The 18,982-nt window shown below is 38.1% G+C and overlaps 2 protein-coding genes and 1 long non-coding RNA gene across 6 annotated transcripts in view; all 3 read left to right on the top strand.

Moving 5' to 3' along the window:
• The first annotated feature begins 1,267 nt into the window (after positions 1-1,267).
• LOC309512134 (uncharacterized protein) lies at positions 1,268-10,547 on the top strand. Of its 3 annotated transcripts, none has more exons than XM_082187561.1 (9): positions 1,268-1,694; positions 2,156-2,329; positions 2,420-2,577; positions 4,012-4,210; positions 6,455-6,551; positions 7,283-7,454; positions 7,539-7,688; positions 8,756-8,877; positions 9,150-10,547. In XM_082187561.1, the coding sequence occupies exons 1-9, from the start codon at positions 1,459-1,461 to the stop codon at positions 9,216-9,218; spliced, it is 1,377 nt and encodes a 458-aa protein (XP_082043687.1). In that variant the 5' UTR covers positions 1,268-1,458; the 3' UTR covers positions 9,219-10,547. The 3 variants fall into 3 exon arrangements, with proteins under 3 accessions (XP_082043687.1, XP_082043688.1, XP_082043689.1); XM_082187562.1 differs by having other exon boundaries at positions 9,153-10,547; XM_082187563.1 differs by having other exon boundaries at positions 1,672-1,739.
• Positions 10,548-10,723: 176 nt separating this feature from the next.
• The window catches only part of fgd1 (FYVE, RhoGEF and PH domain containing 1), a 46,650-nt gene continuing 38,391 nt past the window's right edge, over positions 10,724-18,982 (top strand). For both annotated transcript variants that reach the window (XM_082187554.1, XM_082187555.1), the window contains exon 1: positions 10,724-11,716. In XM_082187554.1, coding sequence (XP_082043680.1) covers positions 11,566-11,716 — 151 coding nt within the window. In that variant the 5' untranslated portion in view covers positions 10,724-11,565. The remainder of the gene's footprint in view (positions 11,717-18,982) is intronic.
• On the top strand, positions 17,253-18,415 carry LOC309512135. The gene is made up of 2 exons (XR_014210911.1): positions 17,253-17,369; positions 18,134-18,415. It is a non-coding gene; the product is annotated as an uncharacterized lncRNA (long non-coding RNA).

Raw genomic sequence — 18,982 nt, forward strand, 5'->3', positions numbered from 1 at the left:
AAAAAAATCAAAAGAGGAATTGAGAGTACCATGTCTTTTCTCACAGGCCTATAAATGTGGTATATTGACAGACTTGGCAGAAAGCAGAAAAGAAATACAAAAATAACTGTTACCTTTAAAATGGATTCAACATCAATGCGCATGACAGCATCAATAAACACTCTCATTTCAAATATATGTCCCGTCCATGTTTAGATTTTACATGGTAAGATTTTTAGAGATTTGGATTTCTGTTTTAGCTTTTGGAGTTGTTGGGACTGTTTTTTTTAACATTCAGTTGAGCTTAGTTTTGTCCCCCTGCAATCAGAAAACACTTGCTTGGGTACACACTGAACAACACTTGCTGTTGAAACAGTGTAAAACATCTAAAACAGTGAAAACAGAATAAATCTGACAGCTAATGGCTTGAGAGGCACTAAATCCATAGGCCTACCCATCACGATAGATCAATGATATAGAAAAAAATAAACAGATGACTGCACTACCAGGACATATAGGCCTATTGGATCCACATTTTAAATCTGGGGCATTTTTGTCATTTTCAATAGAAATTTTACAGCAAGCACTGCTTCATTTCTGACCTTTCCTGGAAGACACAAAAAAAGTAGTGATGGAGTGATATAACGCAAGGCCTACAGGTCTCCATTTTTAGATGCGGTGGAACAAGTGGTACTTCCTTCTCAGTACCAACAACTTGTAACATTTGTAACACATTTTAACAAACAATTAAATTTTCTGGTCCCCATGAGAAAAACAGCTTATAAATGATAGTGATGTTTTTTTGAAAATGTAAAAATGCAGAATGTTTTCTGTGATTCAAAACTTTGGGGTCAATGAGATTTTTTTTTTTTTATGTTTTTATCTCGAGCTCACCAAGGCTACATTTATTTGATAAAAAAATACAGTAAACACAGTGTATTATTGAAATGTAATTTTTTCCTGTAATGGCAAAGGAATATATAATCAACAAATGCTTTAGTGAAGGTTGAACCTATGGCCTATATAATGATGTATACATACAATTTCATGATTGTGAATGAATTTACACAAAATTGCTGAAATTAAACACATTTTACACAATATTTGACCCATAATTCACTCACACACACACACACACACACACACACACACACACTCAAGTTTTATGGGGACTTTCCATAGACAAATGATTGTACAAACTGTATATTCTCTCCCCTTACACTAACCCTTACCCTCTTCTGCAAACGTACCAAATTAGCTCCAGAGCCTCGCGTGGACTAACGCAACCACAGGCCACATTCACTCAGCCTGTAGGCGGAACCACATCCATGGTGGTTAATGAGACAAATGAACTGAACGCTCAACGCTGGCGTGGTGCGCGTGCTGTAAAGCTTTTGGGTTTTTGTATTAGTCATATAATACAGATTATTTCTTTTAAATCACCTCTGTTGTGTGTTCATAAACTCCAAGCGGTCTGCAATGTTGACCACGGCATTTTGGGGCATCGCAGTTGTTGTCTGTGCCGTGAGTAGCGATAGAAGTTTAGAGGACAAGGGCCGCGTGGAATTACTGCGAGTGCGTGAACTGTCGCTGCAACCGCGTTATGGCGCGTGTTGGTCTCGAGCGCTGGAGAAAATACAGTCAAGCTGCAAAGATTTCAGTGATGATGTGCAGAGCAAGATTGCCTTGTCCTTCACACACTGCCACCTGCAAAGGTCAAGAGCTTTGAAATCAACTGAAACTCGTTGAACCAGCTTAAGGTTGTTAGGTGGTTTAAGAAGATCTCGTAGCCTGGCCAAGCTGGTTTTCATCTGATCACCCATCCTGACTAATTCCCAAAACGCCAACAGATCAGACTGGGAGATTTGCAAACCAGTTTAGCCTCGTTTGAGCTCCATTTAGGCTAGTCTGTCTGTCTGTCATCTATCTATCTGTCTGTCTATATATCTGTCTATCGTTGTATGTCTATCATCTATCTGTCTATCTTTTGGTCTATCTGTCTGTCTATTGCTCTCTATCATCCATCCATCCATAAGACATTTATCATAGTCTTTTCCCTGCCGTCTATGACTGCATCTGAACTGAACCAGTTGAGAAGCACTAGTTTAGCCACAGTGTTGTGACTTCATTCAACATAACATTTTCCCTGTATTCTGTATCTAATTATTTATTGCAGGTCAGGTCGTAGTTTCCCAGAGTGTCCTGAAGGCAGTGATGTCAAAACCTGCACACAAGACATGGATCCTGTGGCCTTCAACACCTACACTGAATTTTTTACCCATGCACACAGTATATGTCATTATTTGCAGAGCGAGCGCTGGCAACAAAGAGCTGAGAACACCATTTACAGGTACAAAGGTCCCTAGGTGCATATTTCGAATATGAAGGGTATTTATGTGTATAAAATATTAATGTAAACCGATGTTCATCTGTGTTTCAGGTTGACTGAGAGTTCAGCAGGGGTGGCGGAGCAGTTGGCATCTACCCAGCGGATGGCAGAAGATCTGGTTGTGGCGCAAAGTGCTGCGCTGAAATCCCAGGAGAGCATCCTTCGCAATGGAGAGGAACTCAAGAGCACCCTGCAGGACTCAACTCAAGGTGCTGGTTACTATCTAAATGAGAAGGGAATATGCTTATGAAAGTGTGTCATTTGGTTTAGAATCACTGACAGTAAAAGAGTTAGCAATAAAATGTCAAAATAAACATTTAAAATAGAAAGATAATACTGTTGAGGTAATCTGAGAAACTTTCATGGCATGTAGTTAATGGGGATGCTACTAGGATGTTGAAATTCTGGCCAGTATATGGATGTATAATGTATAGTATTAAAAATAACATTTATTTTAAGATTTCATAGAATTACATTTAACAGTATTATTAATGTTTTTAAAGAAGGTAATTTAAATGTGAAAATTGGGGAAATTAGTGTGCACAATGAAAAATTCAATATCAGTAATAAAAAAAAAAAATAAAACTTTAATATTTGCTGATAATAACTAATATGTTACCAATATATCCCTAGCAGAGGCGGCCTTTGCAATTTAGAGGCCTGTTTCAAAGAAACAGTTGGAGGCCCCCATATAAAAAAAAAAAAAAAGTCAGACAAGAATTTCATGCAGTGCGACTGCAATTAATTTATTCAACAATGGTATCTCATATTTCACTCATAATAGTCTATTTATAAATGCATTGTATCTACCACTATCTATTCTACACATTCTATATCTTTAAACCATTGTGACATTTTTTTTTTTAAATATGAAACTTAACTGCCAGTAGGTGGCGACAACTCAGTCTTAACGCGCGAGTCATTGAATTATTCACTCAAACGATTCGTTCAAAATGCCTGATTCATTCAGGTATGAGTGAGTCGTTGAGTCATTCATTAGAATGATTTGTTCAAAAACATGGATTCATTCAGTAAGGAAACATCCCTGTGTTGCTCGGAGACATGCAATGGCTCTGTTGTGGATTTGTTTTGAGTTATTTTTATCGGCGAAATAGAGCAAAAACAGACAATATTCTGAGTCTAGAATGTAAGTCACCTAATATTAACTTATTGTTCATTGAACTGTTGTATAAAATTAATGACATCTGCAAGCATGCTGATATTCGGGAAAACAGCACTCTTGCTCATATGATATTACTTAACTAGCTAAATCCTTTAAAAAAATATTAAAAACAAGAACACACTCAGAGACTCTGGCGTCTGCGTGGCGTGATGGAATGGGGGTGGGGCTTTCTTTTCTAGCACAATCCGAGGCCCCCTCACTTTTTATTACAGTTCTTGCAAGTTTCTGCAATTAATAAAATTTATTCTGCAATTAATTCGCGCTTAACCACTTAACATGCAGACTCCATTCCAACTGTTTTGTAGATCATTTTAGTCTAATTTGAGCATGTTGTAGAGATGAGGCAATCACTGCAAATAAAACTGAAGCATGTGCTTGACCTCAATTTGTCTTGTCTTTTACTTCATTCTTTGCATGTGTGCTATAATCCAAACTGAGCTAAAATGCTTGAATGTTTCAGGACTGAAAGATGTATTTGCGGAGATGAGGCATTCTGCGCAGGAGCAGCAGGTGGCATTTGCGGAAATCTTTAACCGCGTAGTGTTCCTCCAGAGCTTCATCATGTCTGAGACTCACACGTTTAGTTCCCTCTTCTACAACGCTCTGGGCATTGGCGCCTCTTATCTTCTGACCTCTGTGCGACGTACAGCTGGAGCCAGGTGAGTATAAACCAGTCAGTCAGTGCCGACAGTGCTTGTAGAATAGATAATGCTGTAGAAATAGTCAAAAGATTCTAATTTTTTTTCCCCTGAGTTTTTTTGCCAAAATATAAATTAGTTTTTCATGACCTTTTCAGACCCTTTTCTGAAGAATTAAATGGCCCCTTTTTCCTATTTCTGTGTAACTCTCTATGCATCTGAAATGAGAAATGGTGTTTCACTTTTAGTCAGAAGCTACAGGTTTTTAACTGTCATATCCTTCAATAACAGCCTGTATTATATTGTGAGATGATCACAAAACAATCCACACTGAAATGTGCCATTCAGACTGTTAAAGGGGTCCTATTTTACTTTTTTACATCTTCAACTTTCTTGTGTAATGTTGCTGTTGTTTCTAATTCTTAAGAAATAGTTATTCTCTATTTCCTGAGAATTGTATTCTTGAGTTTTCTTCTGGGAACGTACACCCCACAGAATTCCTCATTTAAATAATTAAAAGCATGTGCAAAAATAAAGAGCGAGGCCTGGTTAAGTTAGTAGTGTGTTGAACCTCACGGTTATGGTAAGGGACGTGATATTTCCCAAACATGCTCAAAGCTGTGGATGAATCACAACACACTGGTCCAGCCGACCAATCAGAGCACATCACACTTTTTGGAAGGAGGGGCTTCATAGAGACAGGAACTAAACGGAGCGTTACAGCACTGGTTTGGCTGATTTCCCCTCATCAGAGTAGGCACCGTGTGCATATGCTCAAATTTGTGCATCTGTCTGACATCTGGGCCCAGTTGTTCAAAAAGGTTGATCTGGATCAGAATAATTTTGGGCTGTTTTACAAAGCAAAATAGGATAATTTCACAATGCTATGTAAAGAACAACAGGTAGAAGAGTCAGTGTGGGTGTTTTTATTTGAAGAGAAGGAAAACAACATAAAAAAAACCAACATCCTCTTCCATTTTCAATTTCCTTTAAACAATCAAACCCTTACGGAGGCACTAAACGGACATGGAGAGGGAGAAAAATTATATATTTTAACGCTTTTTGCTTTCTTTCGCAAAAGTTTTGCGTTCCCCCAAGAAACTTTGCGTTCATTCGCAAAGAACTCAAAAGTTTTGAGAGTGAACGCAATGTTTCTTGAAAGAATGCAAAAGCATTAAAATGAATTTTTCCTCCCATCACCATGTCCCAGTAGGGTTTCCGTAGCCATGTAATCCACAACAAAAACAAACAAATATACATACAACAAGGGATGCAATTGTCAGAAACTACTTGACTTGACTCATCTCTGATGATTGTGCCAATGTTGTTTATATACAGCGATTAAAACAAATATATATATTTTTTTATTTATTTATATTAATTTAGTTTGATATTGACAGTTGTTTGGGGGATAATTTTATGCCAATTATTATTATTTTTTTACTGTACTGTTAATAGGGAGCCTAATGTCTACTTCTAATTTATTTCTTTAACGGTTAAACAGAGCAAAATGTGTATGTGTGTGTATACATTACATGATACGAATGTTGTATTTTTTTACCCGTTTTAAAGTTTTATTACTTTTTTTGTTGTTGTTTTTTGTTGCTGGAATCCACTCTTCTGCTGGGATCAGGATAATCCTGTATTTTATAATTTTTTTGGATCAAAGGTCCAAATTTAGGATTTAAGGATTTTAAATTTGGGAAGGTCCAGGATTTAGTAATCCAACTAAAATGAACAGCACAAACTGATGATTTGATTCAGATCAAAACCTAGATTGGTGCCTGGTTTCATAGATAAGGCTTAAACCTAGTCTCAGATTAAAATGCATGTGTGAGCTGTCTTAACTGAAAGCAATTTGCACTGACATATCTTTTAAAAAAATACACACCAGTAATGTAAGACACGTTTAAAGGCACTTAAATGTCCTAATTTACTCAAGGCCTGCTCCTGGCTTAATCTAAACCCTGTCTGTGAAACCAGGCCTAGATTTTGTGATTTAATTTTCTTTTAAACAACCCGTTTTCAAGATTTGATCCAACTGATAGCCGAAATCCAACCAGATTACTTTTGAACAACTGGGCACAGAATCTTCTGCAAGTTTGGAAAAAGCCATTTAATAAGCTTATTTCCAATAAATTGTCTCTTTGGACTGGGAGGATGTTTTGAAGTTTGAGTGTGTTTCTCAGTACAATGACCTTAATATTGACCTTTTTAATAAAAAGTACTCCGACATTGACATTGATGCATCATGTTTCATTTTAGATTTTTCCTTTTTGGGCTCGTGGCTTTGAATATATACCTTGAAAGGATGATCTGTAAGACGGTGTTGGAAAATGAAGATCATGGTTTTCAACAGATGGTAAGACTAATGCATTATACTGAATGTGTTAGAATTGGTCCAGTAATGTAAATGGTATAATCTTGTTTCTTGTTTACATGCCTAATTTGTGGTCGGGTTTTTAACCATTTTTTTTGATCAACTTTTTTTTGTTTAGTTTCTGTGAGTGTGATAAAGAGGCTGAAGTTTGTCTTTCTTTCTTGCTATTGAACATTAAATGTTCCCCTCTTCTTAAAATCAATTTTTAATCTGTTTTGTGCAGTGTTACAGAGTAATTGTACTTGGGCCTAAACCATGGTTTACTTTCTTGCACATTGTTAATATGTACAGTTGCAATCAAGTTATTAAACCCCCATTGCAAATCAAGTTTATTGGCAAACTTTACAGACTTTCAGCTGTTTGCAATGAACAATTCAAACAAAAGTAATTGAAATAGCTTAACACAACAAATGTTTCAAGTGGTTTCCCCAAATTCAACAGAATTTTGTAACTGCGGAAGTCATTAAAAGGTGCGTTTTCAATCATATTCTCGTTCCCTTGCATTAGTATGTTAATTGCATAAACAAGAGTGTTGCACTTGATTTGATTTCTTTAAACGACAACAAAAACCCTCCCTGGCGCCCTGATATGTATAAAATGTTTTTAAAGTCAACACCGCCACCATTGTCTTGGTTTAAAATGTGTGGAATTGAATAATAAAGAATGAATCTGCATACTGTCAATCATGGTTTTATTGGGATTTTTTTGCATAGGAGAAAATCACTTTTTTAGTTGGGCTTCTAAGAAAAACCATGGTCCTTGTCGGCTGCCTTGTTCTGCTGTACTTTTCTCTGCGCTACCGGAATATCAGCCGAGAGAGTCTTGAAATTCTCAAGGAGCTCAAAGAGACCCGCTCTGATCTTCAGCAGGCCTTGCAGAAAGCAGGTATCTCCGAGAGAGCAGGTTCATTGATATTTAAAGGGTTTAGTTCCAGGATCTGTTCTTGATCTTTCATGTGATACCTTCCAGAATGTATCTCGGCGTCTGTGGATGAATGGAAGAGGTCCAGACGAAAACACTGGGAAAGCAAGTGGGAGGAGAGAGATGACAGTTTAGTGATTCTGCATCCCTCTAGCGTCGTGAGTGCGGCCCTGTCGACATTCTCTCCGTCTCATGACAGTAAGCACTGCTTCGAAAAGTGTTGACATTTTAATCTGAGCAGGAGTCAATCTGCATGTTTCACAAGGTGACCTGTGCTCAGATGGTGATGTAAATTAGTTTTATGAAAGATATGCAGTTCAGCATTATGTAATATGGATTAATATTTCAGCTATCACTTCTAATATGTTGAACTAGCCTTAAACAGGGTTTCTGTGGGACTTAAAAAGTCTTAATTCGCCTTTACACAAATAAAGCTCTTAAATCAAAGCAGAAAGTCATGGGATTAAAGGTTGCATGCATTGCTTCCTTCTTCTGTGTTTTTGTCCTGATTCCAATACGAATATAGAAACGTCTTTAAATCAAGGTTCATTTACTTGAGATGCAAATGTACAATGAAGTCTTGGCAACCTGAGCAAAATCAAGTGAGTTTATACTTGAAACAAAAACAAATATCTGTCAATGAGACAGATATTTGTTCTGGTTTTAATTATAAACTTGCGTCATTATGATCAATTTCACAGAAAGCAAACTTTATATTTTGTTGTTTTGCATATCATGTAAATGTATCTTGATTTAAGAATCATAGGACAGTTTATTCCTTACATTTTCTTTACTTGGTGTTAAAAAGGTCTTTAAAAAGTCTTAAAGTCCCCCTGTGGGGAAAATCAAGTTTTTAATGTTGTTTATATGTCTGTGTGGTGTTTTAAAATGAGTGCAAATTCATAAGTCAACACAATTGCTGAGTATTTTCTCCTTAAAACAATCTCAAAATTGCAGTTTGAAATCATGTCACAAACTACCTTGCAACCAATCACGTCAACTTGTGATCATCAACCAGTGAATCTGTGAGCTGGTGTGAGTGGAGGCGGGGCTCATTTGCATATTCATAGAACTGCATATACTAAATGAGTCAAGGGTGTAGAGTTGCATTCAAGCTATTTTAAGACATTTAAATATGTCATTTTGGTGACTCATCAAATACAATTATTGACTATAGGGGGACTTTAAAATTACCTTCATAAAACCTACAGAAACCCTGTTAAATGAATCCTAATTTCAATGCATATTTGTATTGTCATCATCAGCCAGACATCACGAGACACAGGGCACCTCAGAAGCCCTGAAGAGACGTCAGCGGCGGACCTCAGGGTCTCGTTCGCGGATGTCTTCCGCCACGGTCTACAGTGTGCTGGTGGATGACAATGAGGTATTGTATCACAACAATACATCATTTGTATTAACGTTTCAGGGATATTTCTGTCATTATTTACTCACCCTAATGTGGTTTCATTACAGGAAGTTTATTATTAAATAACTTCTGGAGGAAGTTTTTTGATAAATGGCCCCTTTAATACAAAGTTCTGTAATGAAACTCTAGCAATTGTGCATGTCTATTGCAAAAACTGCAGGGCATGTGTCGTCCAGCTGTGTTTTGATTGCAAATGTCCGTTTGCTAATATATTTGCATCGTTTCCTCAGCAGCCGAGGTATAGCCTGAGAAGTCGGAAATCTTTGTGCGGTTCAGAAGTTAGCCGAGTGAAGGACTGATGCAGAATATCTGGAAAATGTTTTATTGCTAATCACTGGACCAGATCTTTGGATGGCAGAGATGCCAGATCACCAGAAAGAACTGAACCCTTTGAAAGGTCAGAAAGATCAAGGACGTTTCATCTGTTTTTAATGTATGTTGTTTTTATTGTTTTGTTTTTAAATATCCAATAAATAATTTCCAGTGTAGCAATTTAAGAAACTGTCGGTTTTAACTACTGTATCAGAAAACCTGTTCCCCTTTACTACCAGTATGACAGGTAAATTGTTTATCTGACTTTCTAAGCAAGACTGACATCTAATGGTCAAACTGTGTAATTGACGCCACCAATTATAGAAAAGGCTCAAACCACCTTCCTAGTCAAATACTGTAGTTAGTGGTGGGTAGGTCCTTTTTTGCTCTTTTTAAGTCGAAAATGGATTGAATTCTGTACTATATGACAGATGCAGGAATAGATTTGAAATCGTCTAAACCTCATTATACAAAAAACGCATTGCAGAGAGAGACGTGTGAAGAGATCCAGTCCTGCAGCTGGACAGAATCTACTGGCTCAACTCAACTTGTATAAACATTACAGAGTTTGATGGCGCTCTTTCCACCCATAACATGTTCATTTATGGGAAAACACACTCAGAAGGTTCACACTGCTGACAGAAAGGCAAAGGGTCGGGGTAATATCAAAAAAACCTGTCATGGGCTTGTCAAAGTTATTTTTTACTCTGAGATAACAAGAATTGAAAAATATATTATATTACATATTGCTTACAGGAAATGACATCTTTTTGTTAGGACCATTTGAGTTTTGTTTGTTTTTTGCACATTTTCATGACAAATTGAGTTAAATTAATGTTGGACAATTTTAAATGTGTATTTAAAAAAAGATATTTTTAATACATATTTAAGAATGCGATTGGACATGTTGTGCAATTCAAACATTACTAAGTTGAATCTTAAATGCAGTCATAATTCATTTACATGATGAATCATGTGCCATAAAAGGTTATATGACAAAGGAGTGCTATTAACCTAATGACACCCAATTATATCCGCCCAAATGCAAAACTGGCTAAAAGTTGAATCGGAGTTTTTTTTTTCGTTTTTTTCTCCCTCTGAAACCTCTTCAACTTGAGCTACTGGTGCAATGTAGGTCAAATGGGACGAGTCCATGTTTACAACCACTTCAGCTCTCCTCCAAAATCCACATATTTTTATGGGGTGTAAATGTTTAATTTATGAAATATAAACGATCTTCCCGATTAGGACACACAGGAGTTTCTTTTCATGAAGGGGGAACGTTCAAATCCTTTGAAAGTCTTTCCTCTGCCTCAGATTTCAAGCACAAACCCTTAGGAAAAGAAAGGGAGAGAGGGAGAAAAAAAATGAGAAACAGACTTTGGGAAAAGAGGAGAGAGAGATGGAGGGGGTTGAAGCTCGGTTTCATATGTCCTGGTGGAGGAGGAGAAGGAGGAGGAGGTTTTCAGTTTAACACACTTTGGCGTTGTCGAGTCCCACAAAAGAACGGACGAGCAACCGGTGGAGAGCGACAAGAGCGGAATTGTAACACTGAAACATTGTAACAATGGAACGTTGCGACAATGTAACATTTGTTTAGCGTTCGAATCCCGCTTAAAAGACGCCGACAGTCGGAGGAGTTTTCAAACCGCGAATGTGAATTGTGTTTAAAGCAGCTGAGTGTGCATATTTTTGGATACGGTTATTCCGAAAGGAAACGGAGGGGAAACCCGTTGGAATAAGAACGACAATATGCGGCGCCTTAAAGAAGTTGTTTAACGGGAAAGTTCGTTTTAAAACGCGAATGTCACTAACAGAACCAATGTGGTTATTCAAAGCTATTTTGCATTGGAAACGTCACGTAAAAATGTCAATCTCTTCTGATATGGATTCATAATGTCTGTACGTTATTCATTGCGTCTGTTTGTGTACATTCTGTGAGCGCCTATGAGGATGACCGAAAGACTGCAAATGGCATAAGAGGATGATTGCTTTTCGTAAAGGTCACTGCGTATTGGGAGTTCTTTATATCACATTTGCTTGGACTTGTGTGTGGTTCTGGTTAAACTGATCGTTGATGGCTGTTTCTGTTGCTCAAAGCGACTTGGATCGGATTGAGTCTCCACCGGCTGATCAGGGGGGATCGATCTGCCTTATCCAGCATCTACAGGAGGAGGAGGAGGCCGTCGGGACACAAGAGTGGCTGGTGGTTTTGCACCTGGACTATTTTGAAGATACGGCTTTTATATCTGGACCTGGAATATAGAGCCCGTTCCCTGGAAATAGCTCGCATCTTGTGCCCTATATGCCTGCGTGAGGGTTTTGCAGGCAGGGATGCAGTTGAATCGACCCAAGAGCGCGCATCTCATCAGCTCCTCCAGTCCGCACAATTCATCCTCCTATTCCAACCAGTTCAAAAGCATGCGCTTCTCTTACCACATCAGCAGTGGCTTATCCAGTCCACAGCCAGCCCTGCGCAGAACAGGTGAGTCTGGATCTTAAATCACACTATAAATATGCTCTGATCCCAATTTTATTTCCTTTCAGTAGCAAGAGTGTTTTGGTTTCTCATGCAGTGTTGCCAGTGCCAAGGCATCATTACACATAATAGACTCAGGGGTGACACTGATGCATGCAAACGTGGATGTGTCAGTGATAAATAAGGAGGATAGGAAGGAGAATTCTTAGAACATTTTTGCTTAAGGTGCCAACCTCTTGGAAAAGTAAAATTTGTGTTGTGTTAATATTTTTGTTGTTTAAGCCATTTTCTAAGAAAAAAGTTATTTATTGCCTCTATAAAAATGTCAAGTGATGTAACCAACGTTTTCAAATATATTTGTTCAAGTTTGAATCATACGTTTTTTTCAAGATTACTGTAATTAACCTGAACACGACTTTTTAAAAAAGGGTAAAAAAAAAGAAGGTTTTAATATCAGAGTCATGAGGTCCTGTCTGTTTTGATGGGTTTCTTGTCACATGACGACAAAATGACTTACTGTGTGTTGGTTATGCCACACTGACTTTAATTTGGGTGACATTTTTTTAAAATTATGAAATATTATGCCATACTTATTACATTTTTTTCAAGAATATCAGCCTTTTAATATCAATCTGTATGGTTACATCACCTTGACCATTTTTACTTAAACTTTTTAATATACTTTTTACTTTAAAAGATTTTGAATTAAAACAAAAATGTTTTGTGTGTGTGATATAGGCTATATTTGTGTGTTGAGTTGCCTTTTTAGTGTATATTTGATGGATTTAAACAACAAAAACGAGCATCACATCATTGATCCGAACGTAGATAAAAATCTGATAAAAACCAAAGCTTGCAGGTTAAAACCCCGGGTAGTATACACAAACTATGTCCGTTGTGTCCTTGAGTAAGACACTTAACCTCCAGGGACTCCAGAAGGACAGAACCTGTAGTAAATGTAGGATAAATTAGTGTATTATGGATTTTTTTGTTGTTGTTTTTTTGTTAAAGTTCTACAATTTACTACAATTGTTAACTCAACACTCCAGAACAAAAAAAAATCACACTTCAATCAATCACATAACGGCATGATAATGTTGAGAACAGATATAAGTAATATTCATATAGAGAAAATGTGCCCAGCATTGTGACACATTACCCTAATTCACCCAACTGTAAATTGCTTTGGGCAAAATAGTAACGCTTATTTGTGTTGATGTAAACCGAAACATAGATGTTGAATACTTGGAATGCTTGATGTTGAAATGCTCTTGACTCCGGATGTCTTTAAGACTAGAAAAATGCCACCACTCCAGTCCTTGTGTCTACCATATTGTGTAGGCGCTTGTACGGTTGAGTCCCAGAAAAATCACCTTTACACTATATTAAGCTGGTTTTAATGATTATTGGGAAGAAAGCAGCATTTATCTTATTTATCCTGCAGAACACTGAAGCAATTGTGCTCTGAATGAATGTGCTTGAAGACAAGGTCATCAGTCACAGTGGCATAATGTATTATCCTGCCAGCGCACGTTTGTCTCAGAGGACGGCATGTCACTAAATCAATGCCCTACCAGCAGACTGACATTTTCATGTGATTCCCATTCAAAGGAGATCATATAAATGTATAAAGAGCATGCAGTGAGTATCTTGATGAAACCGTTTGCAGTAGAGAAAGGGTGTTTGTGATGCAGTTCGTCAGATGTTCGTTGTGCATGTAATGATATTCACATGCTCCGCTGCTCACTTGCTGATAAGGCAACAGCAGAGACCTTGAAGCGAAGCCTCGTCGTCCTCGTGTCTCTTTTTGGAGCTACGCTGCCATGTTTGTACTCGACTGTGTGGTTACTTGAGGTTCTGTCTGTTTTGGATATTTACTCAAGCACTGCACTGTGAAATCCAATTAAATGTGTCTGGAGTTCAGTTCAGTTCAGTGGGTTGCATGTGTGTTGACCACCATACTCGCTGGTGGCTTTTAGAAACGTGGCTGATGCACTGGAAGGCCAAACGCGTGAAGCGCCGTCCCTGGTGAAGGTCTTCTTTAATAACTAGTGTGGTGTTTGCGCCATCCATCACTGTTGCTCATGGTTTGGGTTAGGGATTTGTACAAACCCTTGACATTGGTGAATGTCCTGCACTGTTTGCACATGAATGGTGCTTTACATTGTGTGGGTTACATAGCTATTGTTCTGCAGTCCATGATGATATCTTGTGCAGTCAGTCTGTGTTTGAAGAGCACATCATGAATAATCTGATGTTGACCTTAAAGAAGGGAGAATAAACGTGGAGTAGAACTGTTGCTGAGTGAACACAAGAGGATCAAACGAACCTGGATTATAGAGCGCTCGAACGAGAACAGTTTCCATTATCACTCATAAAAATAGCATGTAGGCTGCTATTTTGAAGCATTTTTATCCTCACTGCATATGACAGTAACAGATGGGGTCGTGGCTCGTGGGGGGCTTGTTCACACATTTAAAGTTATTACTCTAAAATGCATTCAGATCTGCAATCAATATAACCGGATCAGATATGTTTGATCGCTCTTAAAGCGATAGATTTGCTGTTTAAAAGAGGCCTAGCTTGAATGGGTTTAATCATGTGCATTCTTAGCATTGATTTTTATCAAAAGGTTGGGGTTTGAAAGAGTCTCTTCGGCTCACCAAGGCTGCATTTATTTGATCACTAATGCAGTCAAAACAGTAATATTGTGAAATAGGATTACAATTATGTGTACCATGTGAATATATTGTAAAATGTAATTTATTCCTGTGATCAAAGCTGAATTTTCAGCATCATTACTCCAGTCTTCAGTGGCACATGATACTTCGTGTGTGTGTGTGTGTGTGTGTGTGTATATAGTGTAACGTTTTAAATGTCTTTATTCTTACTGTTGATCAATTTAATGCCTCTTTGTTACATAAAAGTATATTATTTTAGTAGTACCAACTGACATCAGTGTTTTTTTGTTTGTTTTTTGACTTAGCATGTTTTCTAAAGTACTTTGGAGAACCATGTAAATGCCATGAAAATGATCATAAATCATTCATGGTGGTATTATCATTTGATACCATTAATGTAACATGATATCGCCACAGTTCTTTTTTTTTTTTTTACCAGGAAGGTCTCAGTGGGAAGTTGTGCTTGTCTTCATTTTAAGAATACATTATTCTGTTGTAGAAATAATTGCAGAAACCATATTTTCACACCATATTTTCTATGTCTCTGAGTTTGTTTGCCTTGGATGAAGGAGTTTTGCTGGATAATGTAGGAATGTGAGGGAAGAACGTGTTGCAAATACTTGGATCCGTCTATTCTTAAAAGGGTGTGTATCTGATCAACGCTCGAGTACGATCAGCCCCACAACTCCCATGATCATTGTCACATAGTTTTGGAAGACAATCCCATCTCCTCCCAGACTGATATCACGAGTAGCTGTGAGCGAGAAAACTGCAGCTCCTTCAGTTCTGATCATTCTGAGCGGCTGCTGTTATTATGACAGTGTGAAAGTGCAACAGTTCTCATTGGTCAACTGCCAACTCGGTAGATGAGTAGGAAGTCTGTCTGGCTGCTCGGCCTGGCGCTCTGTGGAGAATTACACTTGTGTGAATGAGCCAAACTCCCTGTAAATCTCCAGAGCGCCGTTAAAGAAACAGTTCTCGAGATGTATCCATATATAGGTTGGGAAAGGAGGAGACCGACTCTGTACTGGGAGATTGTGCTTTAGGAAGTCCCATATGCAAAACAGACCCACGCTCATGACCCTCTAGGCCTCTTTTATAAACGAAGAGTATGGGACAAGACAGTACGTTTACTTTACCTCGCCCTAGTTTGATTGGTGCGCATAGAGCACAACAGCCAGCTTTCCAGAAGTAAATATCACAATCATTTGCTCCTCATAGAAAATTATTTTAACAGTAACATATAAACCTTTGAAGATAGACTTGCTATGAAATACGAGGTTGTTAAACGATGATATGTGTTTCTGTGACAGCCACAAATAAGTGTGATAAATTACGGTGGTAAACACCCGCCCACTCCCATGAAGCACTGTTGATGACATAATCGAGTCAGTCTTCCTAAACTCCCAAACTACTTAAACTCTCAAACTACTTATATGTTTGTACATAAGTGCAATAAATTAAAAATATATTGTTTTTATAACCAATGAGTATGAATCAAGTTTTACTTTATTTATTTATTTGTTTGTTTGTTTGTTTGCCTCAATTAAAAGTTTGTAATTTTGTTATTCATTTCGGAGCTGGTTGGTTTGTTTCATGGTTTAGAGCTCTTTATTAAAGGAACCGTATGTAAGAAATGTATTTCAATTAATCATAAAATGGCCCTGATATGTCACTAGACATTAAGAAATCATGTTAATTTCAAATACTTATATCACTGACAACAGTAGTCCGGCCAGGATATTGTCATTTAAAAAGTGAAGTTGCAGCCCTCAACTGATGTTGATGTTGTCATCTTGTGTTTTGGCCTGAAGCTCCACCCTCCACCTATCTACCAATCAAGAAGTCAGTAGTGTTTGGCATCGGGGTTGCCAGTTCTGCTCTAGTTACAACAGCCTATTCCTGCTGGATCCTGCAGCCTATCTGGCAACCTCGAGTCAGGGGGGAGGGGGAGGGGATACACCGCTCTACAGTAATTTGAAAGTGATTGCAGTACCAGTTTTGGCCACAATCTTACATACGGCTCCTTTAAATGTTTTTCTATTCCAATGGAGAAAATAATTTGGGGAAATAAACTTCCCCCTTTCAAGGTCATTGAAAATTTGGACGATTACTGTTGTGCTGTAGTCATAGTATCATCATCTAGGTAACAAATTATGTGTGACGTCTAGTCAAAAATTTTGTTGTATTATTAAGTGCAGCCTATACAATGAAAGTCTTCATGCAGAACTTGAAGGATAAAACTATTCTCTTTATATTGTTTTTCCAAGTTTCTCTAGAAAAGTCTGATTCGTTTTGGCAGAATCATTGATACAAAGAAATTTGATCAGATAGAAATGTGAAATCTTAAATCTTGGCCTTCATAAATGCTTTGCTGACCTCAGCCTCTGGAACAATGGCAGCAGAACTATGCCTTCAATTCAGCAGACGTACCCCTTTAAGACGTTTATAAACGCCCACATGCTCATATAAAAGCCATCTGGTGGAGAGATTAGATTACTCTGAGGTGGTTGTTTCCATTCTGGATGTGTGTCTTCATTTCCAATATTATGAATTGTGAAAATTGTATGTTTGCACACTTTGTAGCACTAAATGACAGATGACCTTCAAACCCATACATTTACGCATCACAGTAATTAGTATTTAGGGTTAGAGAATTTAACAAACCCATGAGTATTAAACTTTGGTATGTGAATAGTTGATCTATATATTGATGTAATAGTGTATGTATATGAATGATATCTCAAATAAGCATAAGAAGCTGTCCAAATGTTTTTGTCTCATTACTGGATTAGGAAAGAAATCATGTCCAAGAACCTCAAGAGCCTAAAGAAACCTAACATACTTTTATTATTGGTACAGACTAGTACAAGTCTATCATTCATTTCCATAAGCACATTCAAATTATGGGTCATCTAGTCATCCAAAAACCGACTACTTTAAGTTTTGTTTCTTATACACTACTGTTCAAACATTTTGTCTAAGGGCTCTTACAGAGTCAACGCATCGATACGCATACGCGCCTGCAAGGCTACGCATCGCTACGCTTCGGCTGCCATTAAGGCCTATTTATACTTCTGCGTCGAACTGCCGCCGTAGCTACGTCGTAGGCTGTGTGTAGCGCGCGTACCCTTCGGCGTACCCTGACGTGCACCTCTCCAAAAATGTAACAACGCGTCAATTCTACGCGGACGCAAGCGCTGTGATTGGTCTGCCAGAACCCCTCCCTCAGGGTTTCACATGCTCCCTAGGTGCGCGTCAACGAGGACAACAACGCAGAAGTATAAATGAAAACCCGGACCTACGCCGGAGCCTCTACGCCGTAGGCAACGTGTTGGTTTTCATTTATACTTCTGCGTCGTTGTCCGCGTTGACGCGCGCAGAGGGAGCATGTGAAACCCTAGGGAGCGCTCCTAGCAGACCAATCACAGCGTTGCGTCCGCGTAGAGTTGACGCGTTGTTACATTTTTGAAGAGGTGCACGTCAGGGTACGCCGAAGGGTACGCGCGCTACACACAGCCTACGACGTAGCTACGGCGTAGGTTCGACGCAGAAGTATAAATTGGGCTTTATGCGTCTATGCGTAGCAAAATGTGTCGTCCCAGTTTTTGATACGCGACGCACCGTTGCATGCAATACTATTCGTTGTTGGTGGGGGCGATACTGCAAGTTGCTTGCGTCCGACGTGTAGACTATGAAAGGGAGCACGTCGCTCACGTTGCTCGCGTTGACTCTGTAAGAGCCCTAAGACTTTTTAAAAATGTTTTTGAAAGAAGTCTCTTATGCTCACCAAGGCTGCATTTATTTGATCAAACATTCAGTAAAAACTGTAATATTGTGAAATATTATTCAAATTTTAAATAACTAGTTTCTATTTTAATATATTTAAAAATGTAATTTATTCCTGTGATGCAGAGCTGAATTTTCAGCATCATTACTGATGACTTCAGTGTCACATGATCCTACAGAAATAATTTTAATATGCTGATTTACTTCTCAATAAACATGTATTATTATTATTATTATTATTATAGAAAACCAATTTTCCTCTTTTTTTTATTTTTTTTATAAAAAATTCAAAAGAACAGCTTTTATATGACAGAGAAATCTTCTTTTGTGACATTATAAAAATATTTACTGTCACTTGATCAAATTGAATGCATCCTTGTCATATCTCATGGTTGCACTCAGTTAAAATTAAAAATATCCGATCAAGACCATCTACAGTTACTGGTGTTCCTCAGGGCTCTGTTTTGGGCCCGCTTCGATTCATTATCTACTTACTCCCTCTTGGCCACACTTTCAGGAAATATGGTATCCATTTTCACTGTTACTCTAATGAGACCCAGCTCTACCTGTCTTCCAAGCCCTCTGGCTCTTTTCCTCCACCTTTGTACAGCTGTTTAGCTTTCAGCTGACTTTTTAAAACTCAATAGTGATAAAACTGAGGTCCTACTTGTAGGCACAATATCTACTCTAACTAAATCTGATTTTTGTTTGTGAATATTGATCATAATGCAATTTGTCCTTCCCCACAGGTTAAGAGTCTGGGTGTCATTCTGGATAGCACACTTTCCTTCTAAGCCCATGT

The sequence above is a fragment of the Leuciscus leuciscus genome (genome assembly GCF_965113295.1).
Source record: "Leuciscus leuciscus genome assembly, chromosome: 13".
In the NCBI taxonomy this organism is placed as follows: Eukaryota; Metazoa; Chordata; class Actinopteri; order Cypriniformes; family Leuciscidae; genus Leuciscus; species Leuciscus leuciscus.

Bases quoted from the DNA above. Each gene is read 5' to 3' on its own strand.
- LOC309512134 (XM_082187561.1), top strand. From the start codon at position 1,459: ATGTTGACCACGGCATTTTGGGGCATCGCAGTTGTTGTCTGTGCCGTG. The intron at 1,695-2,155 runs GTCAAGAGCTTT...TATTTATTGCAG, and splicing joins ACACACTGCCACCTGCAAAG to GTCAGGTCGTAGTTTCCCAG. The intron at 7,689-8,755 runs GTAAGCACTGCT...TGTCATCATCAG, and splicing joins ATTCTCTCCGTCTCATGACA to CCAGACATCACGAGACACAG.